Raw genomic sequence first — 13,698 nt, 5'->3', positions numbered from 1 at the left:
CTGCAGCATGGATCTCACAAACACAATGCCGGGAAAGGAGCCACGCCCCAGAAGTACGTACTGTAGTATTCGGCTTATAGAAAGTACACAGATCAGACTAAACCTAATATATGGTGCTAGCGGATGGGATGGTGGTCACCCTGGGGTGATGAGATGGGGTGTCAGGAGCTCCTGGGGTTCTGGTTCTCGATCTGGGGGCGCTAACACAGGTGTGCTTAGTTTGTGAAACTTCATCAAGCTATACACATTGGATTTCTGGATTTTCCTCTATGAGTGTTACATTTTAATTTTTTTCAAAGGCAAAACTGAACCAAACGACACAGTCACCTTTCAAGATCCCCTCTGTAGTCACCAAGAGTGGCCCTCCAAGTTTTGGGAGGCCAGGCCCCTCTCCCCCGGCACCTCACCTCGCCCTCTCTCTTGCCCATTTCATCCTGTGCTGTTCCCTCTGCCAGGAAACACCCCCCGCCCCAGCTAACTCCGTCACATTTTATAGTTCCTCACCCTGACACTTCCTCCAGAACACTCCCCCTGAGGCGAGAGGATCCTGTAGTCAGATAGGCCTGGGTTTCAGGGACTTGGCTTCTCAAGCCTAACTGCTCATCCACGAAATGCCATCTAACCAGGGAGGGGCCATGCAGCCAGACGGGACGGCGGCCCTGTCCTAGGGAACTATTCTGGGAAACTCACAGCCCACTCCTCACACCTCCTGCCTCTCAGCGGCTAATGATGGCAGTGCCTGAGGTATCTGAGGGCAGGTGACAGTGAAATGGGGCCAGCTGACCCACATGAGCCCAGGCTGGGCCGGGTGGGAAGCTGAGCACAGTTGAAGGGTCCTGGGGGTCCTCCTGGCTCGCTGGTGGGTTCTGAGTCACCATCATCCCACCAGTCCTTTCAGCCCCACCCATGGTACTGACTCCAGCTGCCTGGCTGGCTCACAGAGTCAGCGGCATTCTCCGCCGAGTTCTCACTTCTCATAAACACTTAGGCTATTTATCAGGCACTTGTTCTGGCATCGGCCTGGACCAGTCTCCAATACATAACAGGCCCTGTCTTCATGCTGCCCAGGTCTTCTCCAGTTGTGGCTGCAACCACTTATATCAGAGCCCCAGGGGACACAAGAATGTAGACTCCAAGGCTGCAACCCAAGGTCTACTGGATCAATCCAGGGCCCATTTTCTACAAGCTGATCTTGGCGCCGCATGAATTCAGAGAACCATTGTTTACTGTGAGAGACAGACAAGGAGCCAATTACAGTCCAGTGTGGTCAGTGCTGGGGTAGGAGAGGGGATATGCAACTGGGATGCAACTGTGGGAGCCCAGTGGAGGCCCCTCTCCTGGCCATGGAAACCTCTAAGTGAGGACAGACACCTGAGACAGACTAGAACAGCATGTGAAAAGGCTCAACGACAGGAAGAGCCGGGCACTTTACCTGGACTATAAGCACTGCAATCTAGCTGGAAGAGACAGTGAGGGTGGGAGAGGGAGAGGTGGGTGGTAAGGTGTGGCTATTTATGCAAGGCCTGTAGGACAATGAGAGGAATGTTTTGGGAAAACTGAGGTATAGGTGGAAAACCGGCCTCTTGTTTAAAATGCTCCCAAGATGCCTCATTAAGCAGCATAAACGGGATTGAATCAATAAATCTGTGTTAATTGAATGAAATGAGGGACGGAGTCTTTTCATTTCAATTACGCTTCCACTCGACATCAGTTAAGCTTCCATAAAGCATTTAGGGGGCCGACTGTGCGCCCCGACGCGGGCGTTCCTTCCCCCATCCCACCCCCCACCTTTAATGGAAAGGTTGTCAGTTTTGTGTGACTTGCTCTGTTGCCAGTCAGTAAAGGGCAAAGGAAAATAAGTCCCCTCTGGGTCTCCGGCCTCAGTTTACTCATAACTAAAAGTAGGTGAGTTCAGACTCCATAGCGCCGAGGTTGCCTCCCCGCTTCGAGCATGCGCTCTGACGGGCGCTCAAGTTCTGCCGACCCCGGGCTGACTCCGGGTACCGAGGAAGCCTTCACTCGGCGCACGTCCCCACCAAACCAAAGCTCCCACCAAAGTTCAACACGCCCCCCAAGCTAGCGGGTGATTGGCCCGCCCTGCCCACACCGCGAGCCGGCCTCACCTTCTGATTGGCTGTTCTGCTCTCGGTTGTGTGCTGAAACCCTCCTTTTACCTGATTGGTTAGCCACCTACCTGCGCTCGTCCCGGATTGGGCGCCGTCTTGGCCGGCTCCCTGGCTCCTAGGGGCCCTGCTTCCTGATTCGCCGCTCGGGCCTGCCCCACGGCCTGCACGGTGAATGGCTGCGCCGCTACCTGTATCGGCCTCCGATTGGGTGCGCGGCACCTCCCCCGGCGTGATAGGTCAGGACCACCGCCCCCCTGGCTCCCCATTGGCTGCTCGGCGAAGCCCGGTCTCCGGGTAAGATGGCAGCGGACGGACAGTGCTCGCTCCCCGCTTCATGGCGGCCGGTGACCCTCACCCACGTCGAATATCCTGCAGGTAAAAGACAACCTCGGCTCCAAGGACGCCTTCCCGGGGCCGGCCTGTCAGTGCCGGGCGCTCCGGCCGGCGCAAGCCCGCAGAGGGGGCGCCGGGGGAGCGGGGTGGGAACTGTCAAATAGTGAGCCACGGAGGGTTCGGCCGGCGCGCGCGCCGCGCAGGCGCAGTGATGTGGCGATGAGCTGGGCGAAATTGTGAGCCGCTCGCTCGCGCACTCTGCGGCTGCGCGGCCGGGGTGCTCCACTGGGTCCCGGGGCGCCGGTGGGCTGTAATGGGGCGGTGGTCTGCGTGAGGCGGGAACGGATCACTGGCCTGGACCTGGGCCCTTCTTCCCCGCCCCTCCCGGAGCCGGAGAGGCTGAACTCTCTCCTCGGCGTGTAGGGAGTGCCTTTTTCTTTCAAACAGTGCTTTTGGGCTGCCTGGAAGAAAGAGCTCCCCATTGCAGGGAGTGTGCAAATCGAGGCCGGGCAGCTCTTCGTGTTTGAGTACTTCTGGTGCCACGCCCTGGGTAGGGCACTGCTCTACAACTCAGGGGACCCGGTGAGGGGTCAGGCAGCCTCTGGGATGTTGACTTCTGGAGCTTCCCATCAGACACAGCTCCAGAAGCTCAGCGTTTTCCACCTGTGAGGTCCTTTGGTGACCGTTCTGGAGGCGGTTTAGTAGAGCGGTGCAGAGCTTGGGCCTTGGGGTCAGAGTTCAGGACGAGGCCTTGTGCAAGTGACTTCACCTCTCTGTGCCTCTCTAAAGTGGAACTAATCACAGTGCCTTCCTTCTAGTGGTGATGTGAGAATCAGAAATAGGAGATGTGAGAAATGCTGAGTGCAGTGCCTGGCATACAGTAAACATTGAAGAAATAACTGCAGTTAACATGATCCCACCTTCCCAGGACCCTCTCAAGCCCACACTGCCATCTATGTGTAGGATGGTTGGGTGTCGGGGGAGGCTGGGGGCCCCCTCATTGAGCCCTGGTTGCCCCAGGAAGGGCCTACTCATGCAGAGACATGAGAACCTGGCCCTGCTGAGGGCCCCAGGACTGGATGCCAGGAAACTTTGACCCTAGGTGTTCTGGGTTATAGTGGGGGTGGGGCGGCCCTGCAGCTGTTGGGCCCTACTGTCTGCCTGCCTCCCTGCCATTCACCCATCATTCATTCAGCTGGTATCCACTGAGCACCTCCTGAATGCCAGGCCCTGGGCTCGCTCTGCATTTTGAACGGTGAACAAACCAATATGGCCCTGAACTCCCGGACTGTGGAAAAAAAAAAAACCCACTTTACAGGACGGAAACCAAGGTCTGGAGTGGTGAAGGGACCTGCTTAAGTCCTCGGCACCTTCATGATTTCCCCTCCCTGGCCTGGGAGTACTTCTCTGGGTGCTCACGGCGAGAAGGAGGCCGGCAGATGTGAGCAGCATGACTCAGGCTGTGATGAGGGACCCTTTGCAGGGACTGTGGGTGCCTGGAGGAGAGACCTGGCTGAACCTGGGGGCCTCTCTCAAGGTCTAGTCCCCCTGCTAACTCTTCTGTGACCCCCTGCACTTCTCCTTCGCACCCCTCATCACACTGACCCTGCTTCCTTCATCCATTCTCCATTCATTTAACATCATTTTAGAGCCCAGTTAAGTGCCAGTTGCTGTGCTGGGCTTGGGGGATTGAGTGGGGTGAAGAGACCCCATCCGTGCACTCATGGCGCCTACTTTTTTTTTTTTTTTTTCCTTGGTACGCAGGCTTTTCACTGTTGTGGCCTCTCCCGTTGCGGAGCACAGGCTCTGGACGCGCAGGCTTAGCGGCCATGGCTCACAGGCCTAGCTGCTCCGCGGCATGTGGGATCTTCCCGGACCGGGGCACGAACCCGTGTCCCCTGCATCGGCAGGCGGACTCTCAACCACTGCGCCACCAGGGAAGCCCCATGGCGCCTACTTTCTAGAGGGAGAGACAGGTGCAGGCCAGATAGCTCCACTAATGAGTGGTGTCACGAACAATGCCCTGGTTACAGATTCTGAGAGCTCTGCAGTAGCAAGAGTGTGATTTTTTAAATTTTTCCCACTGTGGTGGGTACTTCATTTATGTTGAGTTAACCCAGACAGCATCCCAGGTGGGGGAAACAGTGTGTGCAAAGGTCCAGAAGTAGGACAGAGCATGGTGCGTTCAGGGAACTAGGATTTGGTTCCTGGAACTGGAGCAGAAGGTGGGAGGGAAGCAGGGCCAGGACTGCAGGGCTTGATGAGCTGGATTGCGGTGGGACTTATCCTAAGGGCTGAGAGAGCCACCGGAGGGCTTAGATCAGAGAATGGTGAGGCCAGAGTTGCTGACAGCATCTGCAGGAAGGCCCAAAGGTAGCGCTTGCTGTGAGACAGGCCATGGAGATGGCCAAGGGTTTGGGGGCACCAGCCATTTCTTGTCCTGGTGACCCAGTGTCCTGGGCATCAGCTGGACAGCTGAGAGATCCAGAATCTCAGGGCTGGAGGGGGCCAGGCCACTGTGTGGATGAGGAGACAGAACCCCAGGAACAGGAAGGGCCTCACCCAGTGTCATCCAGGGGGCACTAGCATGTGGACCTATGTTGCTGGCCTGTTCTCCCAGGCCAGTTCAAAGCCAGCCCTACCCTGGGTAGGTGTGGGGAGGCCAGGTGTGTGCCCATCCCTTCAGCCTGGAATCTGGGCTCGGCCTTGGGTGGGTACCTTCCTCCTGCCTGTGTGAGGCCAGGCTGGTGGTGGGGCCATTTCCCACACTGAGTTCTCCAAACATGGAAGTGTCCTGGGTGCCAGGGACCGAGCTGGGCGTCTCACAGGCCTGGTCACATCAGAACCCTAGGGCTGTAGGAGGTGGCTACTGATATCCCCATTTCACGGGTGAGAGAGCTGAGGCTCAGGGAGGTGAAGTCCTTGCCTGAGGTCGTGGAACCAGCAAGTGCTGGCACGGGAACTAAACCACTCTCTGACCCCAGAGCTGCTACATAGCTGCCCTGTCTCGAATGGTGAGGGTGGCCTTTGGACTCGGTGTCAGCCCTGCCCTTGGGCAAGCAGGAAAGTGGCTCCTGTCTGTTGGCTTCAGGATCCTCCTGCCGAGACCTATTAGGGGGTAAAAAGCAGGTAGTCAATAGGTAGCCAATTTTTTGCCAGTAGAGAGGCAGTGAGAAACTGTTACTGCAACGGGTGGCCATAGTGGGCAATGGAGCTTCCTCCCCACCCCCAGCCTTGGTCCCTGTCAGAGTCCGCAGTGTAGACCCAAGTCTGTGCGGTGTTCAGAGAATACCAGGTTCCCCTGGAGGCCCAGGGCTTGGCTGGGTCCGTCTCCGCACAGCACTGCATTCCAGAGGCATCCGTGTGCCCGCCAGGCTGCCTCCTGGGACAGGGCCCAGCCTCTGGGGTCAGACCAAGCCAGGTTCAAATTCCCGCTTTGGTGGGATAGTGGGTATAGCACCTGGACCAGGCTAGAGACTTGGATTTTAGTCAGATCCTACCTCTTTCTGGCTGTGTGACTTTGGACAAATCATGCAATCCCCGTGGGACTCAGTGTCTTCATCTGTAGAACAGGGAGAGTGAAGGCACCTGCTTTAAACACACGATCTGTGAACCTGAGTGCTTAGTAAGCACGCTGTGCCCGTGACTGAGGACGTGTGGTGAGCCGGTACGCTGAGGCGCCCCCAGCCGCCTGGCCCTGCGCTCCGGGCCCTGCTGGGACCACCTCTCTGACTGAGGCCCTCCTTGGCTTGCTGGCCCTCTTCAAGATGGCCGCACTCTGCCCTCATCCTGTTCTCCCTGTCTTGCCCAGGTGATCTCTCTGGCCACCTCCTCGCCTACCTGAGCCTCAGCCCCATATTTGTCATCGTTGGTTTTGTGACCCTCATCATCTTCAAGCGGGAGCTGCACACGGTGAGGGAGTCATTCCCACCCCAGGGAGGAGGGGCCTCACCATTCCTTCCCGGGGCATTGCCTTCCCTTCCCTGCTTCCACCTTTCCTGAGGCGTCTGGAGCCTCCTGGCTGGTTCCAGGTTGTCCACTGGGCTGGAGGTTCAGTGGGCGGCCACGGTCTTCAGGCTGGGCGGCAGCCAGCAAGCACACAGAGGCCCTGCTGACCGTACATCTTCCCAGCAGATCTCGTTCCTTGGGGGCTTGGCACTGAACGAGGGGGTCAACTGGCTGATCAAACACGTCATCCAGGAGCCACGGCCCTGTGGAGGTAGGGCCCAGGCCTTGGGGGTCTGCGGGTCCCCCAGGTTAGGGCATTACTGGGAGGCCTGCATCCTCCCATCATGCCTTGTTCTCTGTCTCCACCAGGTCCCCACACGGCAGTGGGCATCAAGTACGGGATGCCCTCCAGCCATTCCCAGTTTATGTGGTTCTTCTCCGTCTATTCCTTCCTTTTTCTGTATTTAAGGTGAGCTTCTGCCCTGGCTGGGGTGGCCCTGAACTGGCCCAGGCTGGCCTCTGCCAGGGACTTGCTGCAAGCCCTTTGGATGCCATTTAGGGCTTGGCCTCTACTGGGGGTGGGAGGAGCTACAGCCAAGGCAGAAGGTGCCCAGGGAGCGTGTGGCTGGGGCCGGGGCTGTGTGGGAGGCCTGGGCCCCAGGCTGTGGGCTGAGGCCCCCTAACAGGCTTGTTTTCCCAGAATGCACCAAACGAACAACGCCAGGTTCCTGGACTTGCTGTGGAGGCATGTACTCTCCCTGGGTCTCCTCACCGTGGCGTTTCTAGTCTCCTATAGCAGGTACAGAGGGAGGGAGAGCCCCTGCCCCACGCCCTGCCCGCTGGGGTCCAGCTGGAATCTTGGTCCCTATTGGACCTCGCTGTGGACCCGAGTCCCAGAGCCTGTAGGGCAGGGCTGCGAAGGGGGTCCCAGGCCTCTCATTTTATTTTATTTATTTATTTTTATTTTTTAATTTTTGGCTGCGTTGGGTCTTCATTGCTGCATACGGGCTTTCTCAAGTTGCAGTGAGCAGGGGCTACTCTTCACTGCGGTGCACAGGCTTCTCCTTGCAGTGGCTTCTCTTGCTGCGGAACGTGGGCTCTAGGCGCGCAGGCTCAGTAGTTGTGGCTCATGGGCGCTAGAGTGCAGGCTCAGTAGTTGTGGCACACAGGCTTAGTTGCTCCGCGGCATGTGGGATCTTCCCGGACGAGGGCTCGAACCCGTGTCCCAGGGCTCGAACCCGTGTCCCCTGCATTGGCGGATTCTTAACCACTGCACCACCAGGGAAGCTCCAGGCTTCTCATTTTAAAGGGCCAGGGCTCCAGCTGCCCCTTCCAACCCAGTCCTTGCTCTCTCCTCTTGGTTGGGCTCAAGGTTCTAGGGTTAGCCGTCTGTTCCCAATGTCCTGGAGGAGCCCCTTGCAGACAAACTCCAAGTTCAAGGGCTGGACAGAAGGGAGGCAAATCCTAGCTGAGCCATCCCTTCACTTCTAGAGTCAGGGGAGCAGCTGTTGGGGTCCAACCCCTTGCCTCCTAGAAGTAGCTCTGAGTCCGTGTGGTCACAGGGGTCTGTCCCGTCTGTGTATGTCTCCCGTGTGTGTGCAGAGGTCCAGGGAAGCTGGCACTCAGGCGTGCGGGGAGGCCATGCAGGACTGTCTCTGGCTGGCTCTCATGAACTTCCCTCTGTCCTTGGCCCAGGGTCTACCTGCTGTACCACACCTGGAGCCAGGTGCTCTATGGGGGCATCGCTGGAGGCCTCATGGCCATCGCCTGGTTCGTCTTCACTCAGGAGGTCCTCACCCCCCTGTTCCCTAGGATAGCAGCCTGGTAACTGCCTCCTGCCCCTGCTGCTGTCCCCCCTCCCCCCACCTTCCCAGGCACTATGGCGCGTGCCCTCTCCTGCGAAGGGGCCATCAGTGGGAGGACCCAGGCGTCCTGACCCCAGCCTCAGTCTCCCTGGGAGGGCCCTAGTGCCCAGGCCTCTGGTGGGCATAGGGCTGCAGGCCCTGCTCGCCTGGCTTCCATCTCCCCCAGGGGTTTTCTCAGCCCAGAAGCCAAGGTGCCAGGCTCTGTCCTTGCCTGGCCTCTCAGGGACTTGGAAAGCAGCATGTGTCCTTCTGGGCTGTGTGTACCTTGGGGCAGTGGACCTGCCTGAGTGTCACACAGGTGACACATCTGGGTCTTGCACAGGCCAGGCAAAGTGGTGGGGAGAGGGTGCATTGCTGGCCCCAGGCACTGGTGGGAGAGTCTGGCTTGGTGACAGGCTCGTGTCCTGATACAGTCCTGGATTTCCGGGTGTCTGTCTCTACAGGCCTATCTCTGAGTTCTTCCTAATCCGAGACACGAGCCTCATTCCCAACGTACTCTGGTTTGAGTACACGGTAACCCGGGCAGAAGCCAGGTGAGTCAAGGGGATAGCAATCACTGGGTCCTGGCTCAGTGGGGCACAGCCCTCAGTCAGTGCCGCCCCCAGTTTTGGAAGGCTGCCCGAGAGCCGGGCACTTGCCTAAGCACTTTGCTTGTACTGCCTCAGTGAAGCCTCCCCTGGACCCCATTTTACAGATGAGAAAACTGAGGCTCAGAGAGGGGAGGAGAGGAATCACTTGACCAAGGGTTTGCAGATCGCGGGTGTGAGAGCTGGGCTGGGAACCTAGGCTGTTGGGCCCAGGGCCATGCTTTTAACCTCTGTGGCCCGGAAGCAGAGAGCTGGGCAGCCAGGATTCTCTGGGGGCCTGTGTGTCAACCCCCTTCGGGACCGTTTAGTCCAGACACTTTCCTCTGGAGGGGTAAACTGAGGTGCGGTGAGTTAGGGGCACCCGTGTTTGCACAGCCAGTCAGGGCAAAGCCAGCTTTGGAGCCTTCTTCTGACTCAGCTCTCCACGCACTCCAAATCCTGGGTGGGGTGCCAGCTGGGGTCGGGAAGGCCTGGCTCCTTCCCAGGTTCAGAGGGGAGCCGAGGCGAGGTTGGGCTCCAGCACAAGCCTGGGAGGTTTCCTGAGGAGCCCTGGGTTCCTGGTGAGAGGAACCACGGGGCGGGGTCACAGCAGCCGGGAAATGTGTCTAGGGCATCATGGTCCAGATTATCCTAACGAACTTAAGGGTTAAGCCCTGGATCCTGAGGAAAGGGGATTTGAGGGGTTAGGGCAGGCAATCCTGTTATTGGCGGAAGGCCCCAGCTGGCCCAGGCTCTCCACCTGGCTCCCAGAGCGGCCCCGCCCCCCAGCCCCGCCTCTCCCGGCTGGCCGCCACCCGCCTTGGTGTACCCAAACTTCCATGTCCTCCTGCTCTGTGCCAGGCCGTGGGCTGGGGATAGGCCCAGAGTGAGACGGCAGTGGCCGGCAGGGGGGAACACGAGGAATGAGGCACCTACCTGTGCGACAAGTGCCTCGGGCTTGAGAGCTCGTGACAGCGGCGCGTGCTGTGAGGGTGTGTGGTTGGGCTGGCTGGCCGCTGTGACAGGTCTGAGCAGAGAGAAAGCGGGACTTTGGCAGGGAGGGTGCTCTCAGCATAGGGAACAGCTTGTGCAAAGCTTCTGAGGACAGGAAGCTTGGGGAGTCCACCAAAGAGACAGAGGCCAGTGTGGCTGGAGCCCAGGGAAGAAGGGGGCTGGCCACGGCACGAGGCTGGGGCTGCATCTCACAGGTCCTGTGGGGACAGTTAGGTTTCTGAATTCCAGTGGGGTCTCTCGAGGAGCCAGGCCCTCCAGGGAACGGGGCTGCCCCTGCTGCCCTCAGGTATTGCCACACCCCCAAGTCAGGTAGTCAGTTATCCGCTCGATAACTGGTATCAACAGTGCTCCTACCTTTGCTTATGTGCATCCCAGATGGAGAACTCACTACCTCCTTGTCTGTTGTGGTTGATGGTTACAGAACCCCACTTATGCTGGCTTATCTGTAAGTGGGAACTGCCCATGATTACTGGAATCCAGCCAGGTCCCTCTTGCCTCTGTTCTCCCATCCTGGCCCCCGCCCCTGCCCCGGCCTCCTGGCTGCACTTGGACTCCAGAGCTGAGCACCTGTGATACAGGCCCAGCAGACACATTGACCCTCTCTAGGCCCCAAGTCCCAGGTCCCAGGGCAGGAGCTCTGATTGGCCCAGCTTGAGCCAACTGCTGGGGCTACTGGGAGTGGACACTCACTCATTCTGATGGGATTGTGGGGAGGAAGGAGACAGCTGAGGGGCGAGTCACTGGACGCCAGGAGTCCCCTCATCTGACCCCCGCCCCCCCTTTGCAGGAACAGACAGCGCAAGCTGGGGACGAAACTGCAGTGACCGGTGAGTGTGGCTGGCTCCAGCCTCCAGATCTGGCCTGCACGATGCCTTGCAGGGTGGATGGAATGACAGACAGAGGGACGAAGCAGAGACCTCTACAGACCCAAGTCACCGAGTGGAGCCTTTTTTTTTCTTATTTTAATTTTAATGAACAAGGTGGACCAAAGGGCTGAGCCAGCCCCTCAGCCAGGACCCTGGAGGGCCTGTTGCCGGGGGGGCCTCACAGCCAGAGACCCTCGCAGTGCTGCTGCCAGCCCCCAGTTGGGCGGAAAGTGCCCCTGGCGTGGGCACTGGGGCGTGGGGTAGAGAAGGAGGGCTTGAACTTCCGGCCACAGGGCCAGGAAATTTAGGTGGCGTGAAAAATGCACACTATTTATTTTTTGGTTTTGTCAAAGGCAGATGGGATTTTGGAGAGGGACTGGAAGAGCCAGCTCTGCGGGGGCTGCCCTGCGTACCAAGGAGCCCAGGTCAGCTTCCCAGGCCCTTTTCCCTGGGCCCGAGAGACGGCCTGGGGGCCCAGGAGGAGGGAGCACCCCCATGCCCCCCCTGCCGCCAACGCCATTCCAGAACCTCGGTCAGTGTTCCCGTGTGGGGGCCAGGCCCAGGGAGAGCAGGCGTCTGCGCTGCCATCGCTGTGTCCTAGCCGCATCGACCCTGCGCCGCAAGGGCTTTCTCTGGTTCCCTGTCCCCAAGACAGCGGCCCCTTTCTGACGAAAGAGCCTGCACGTGCGGGTGAGCAAACCCACGCTGTTTACAGCTCTTTCCTGTCCTGCCGTCCGCTAGTGGTTCGTCTTCATCTCCACCCGAACAAAATGCAGAGGAAGCAGGAGCTGGTGAGAGGAGTGGGGCAGCGGTGCCTACTGTCCCCACCCTTCCCTCCCCTCTGTGTGCTCTGAGCATTCCTTGTCCTTCCCGACCCCCCTCCGAGAAGCTGGGAACCTGCTTGGGTCACCCCAAGCCTGTGTCTGGGGTGTGGCTCACAGATCCCCACTGCCCAGCTCGGAGGACGACTCCTCCCAGTCTTGAGGCCGCTTTGAAATGGAGCTGTGGAGAGGAGATGCATCCAGGCTCGGAAGCTTCTAGAACTGAACCAGGCTGCTCGGGACCTGTGTTCAGGGCCCGACCCCCCTCCCTCCCCCGGCCGCCTTTTCTTTGTGGAGGTTCCTAATCTGCTGCTGAAGCACAATATTTTGGTGCTTTCTTTTCTCATTTGTTAAAGACAGTGTCCAAAGCCATTCCAGATGCCAGGACCAGGGGCCTGTTTCTGGGGAAGGTTGGTCAGTCCCCACATTTTCCTTTCCTTCCCTTCTCATTTTTATTTTTTACTTTTTGCCTGAGATAAGCCAAGTGTGAGGTGGTTTGACTTAAGAAAAATCAATGAAAATTGTTTACTATTGTTTTAAAATAAAATCTTGAACTCTGGCAGCTTGAACATGTTGACTGAGCTGATGGGAGGAGGCGGGGACGTGGCTGTGCGGGGACACGACCCGAGGGACAAGGGCACAGTTAAGACCAGAAGATCGTACGCATCTCCAAGACACCTAGTTCCCTCCAGCCCCCAAAGCCAGGGTTGGAATGGCCTCTGTGACATACCCCACTGGGGTCTGAGGACAGCTCCCTTCCACTGAGTTTTTTTAGTCCCAGTCTACCTCCCCCTGTGGCGCTGGCTGGTTCTGCTCTCAGTAAGCCTAGCTTCTCCTTCATGTGACAGCCCTTGAAGACTGGGACAATCAGCATGTCCTTCCTAAGCCTCTGCCAGGATAAACACCTCCACTCCTTGCTGAATTCAGTGCTTCTTTAGTGTGCGGACAGGTGAGTATCGTGCTTTGGAAGAAATAGCTGCAAACTGACCTGGGTTTTGGATGCCTTGTAAGAGTGAAAAGAACACAAGTCATTTCAGGCGTCCAAAGTGGGGGTTCTAACCCTTCTTTAATTCATTAACCTGAGATTCATAACAGCTTCACCCTCAGGCGAATCAGAAGTAATCCCATCCTCACATGAGCTCGAAGGCTGGGTTTGGGTTCCCCACCACGGTCCACACAGCCTGGACATTTAGTTAAGGTGACCTCATCCCAGACATGTGGCAGAAGCAAACAAATCTCTGGAAGAAGGAACCTTCATGCTAGACTTCAATTATTTATACAGTTTTAAGAAATTACCATGAACAAAATATAGACAAAGATGACCAGGTAGAAAAGGAATCACCACCATCCTTGAGAACCAGCTGGAAACCAGTATTAGAAACAAACCCACACATACTTCAGGTGCTGGAATGATCGGGCACAGATTTTAAGTTGTTTTACTTTTTTAAAGAAGTAAGGGACAAACTTGAAAATATCTGCAGGACTTCGCTGGTCGCGCACTGGTTGAGAATCCACCTGCCAATGCAGGGGACACAGGTTTGATCCCTGGTCCAGGAAGATATCACGTGTCATGGAGCAACTAAGCCCGTGTGCTACAACCACTGAGCCTGTGGTCTAGAGTCTGCAAGCCACAACTACTGAGCCCACGCACCACAACTACTGAAGCCCATGAACTCTAGGGCCTGCGTGCTGCAACTACTGAAGCCCACACGCCTAGAGCCCGTGCTCCGCAACAAGAAGCCACTTCAGTGAGAAGCCCACGCACCACAATGAAGTATAGCCCCCGCTCACCACAAATAGAGAAAGCCCGCACGCAGCAACGAAGACCCAAGGCAGCCAAAAATAAACATATATATACACATACATCTATATATGTATACATATACATGTATCTGCAGAGAACAGGAAACTATAACGTGAACCCTGGCAGATTTTTAAATGAATACTGGAAAATACAATAGCTAAAAAACAAGAACCCAGTAGGTAGATCTAACAGCAGACTAGACATTATTAAAGAGAAAAACTGGAGGTTAGAGGAAATCCAGAATGCAGCAAGAGAGAGGACGGGGCCGTCTCATGAGCCCTGAGGTTTCCCTGAGTCCCGGGTAAACGCTGCTTTTTACCCCAGTTGGCACTCGCCCACACGTTCACCCTGGTCG

General features: G+C 57.3%; 1 protein-coding gene across 1 annotated transcript; it reads left to right on the top strand.

Annotated features, from left to right (window-relative positions):
* Positions 1–2,409: 2,409 nt before the first annotated feature.
* Positions 2,410–12,098, top strand: DOLPP1 (dolichyldiphosphatase 1). Its single transcript, XM_081237366.1, has 8 exons — positions 2,410–2,501; positions 6,271–6,371; positions 6,594–6,678; positions 6,777–6,876; positions 7,108–7,206; positions 8,103–8,231; positions 8,716–8,805; positions 10,640–12,098. Exons 1-8 carry the CDS (start codon positions 2,426–2,428, stop codon positions 10,674–10,676), a joined length of 717 nt encoding a protein of 238 aa, XP_081093492.1. The 5' UTR covers positions 2,410–2,425; the 3' UTR covers positions 10,677–12,098.
* The last annotated feature ends 1,600 nt before the right edge of the window (positions 12,099–13,698 follow it).

The sequence above is a fragment of the Mesoplodon bidens genome, assembly GCF_964165515.1.
Source record: "Mesoplodon bidens genome assembly, chromosome: 6".
NCBI classification, from domain to species: Eukaryota; Metazoa; Chordata; class Mammalia; order Artiodactyla; family Ziphiidae; genus Mesoplodon; species Mesoplodon bidens.
Note: the sequence above shows the minus strand (reverse complement) of the source record. Positions and strands in the feature narration are given on the sequence as shown.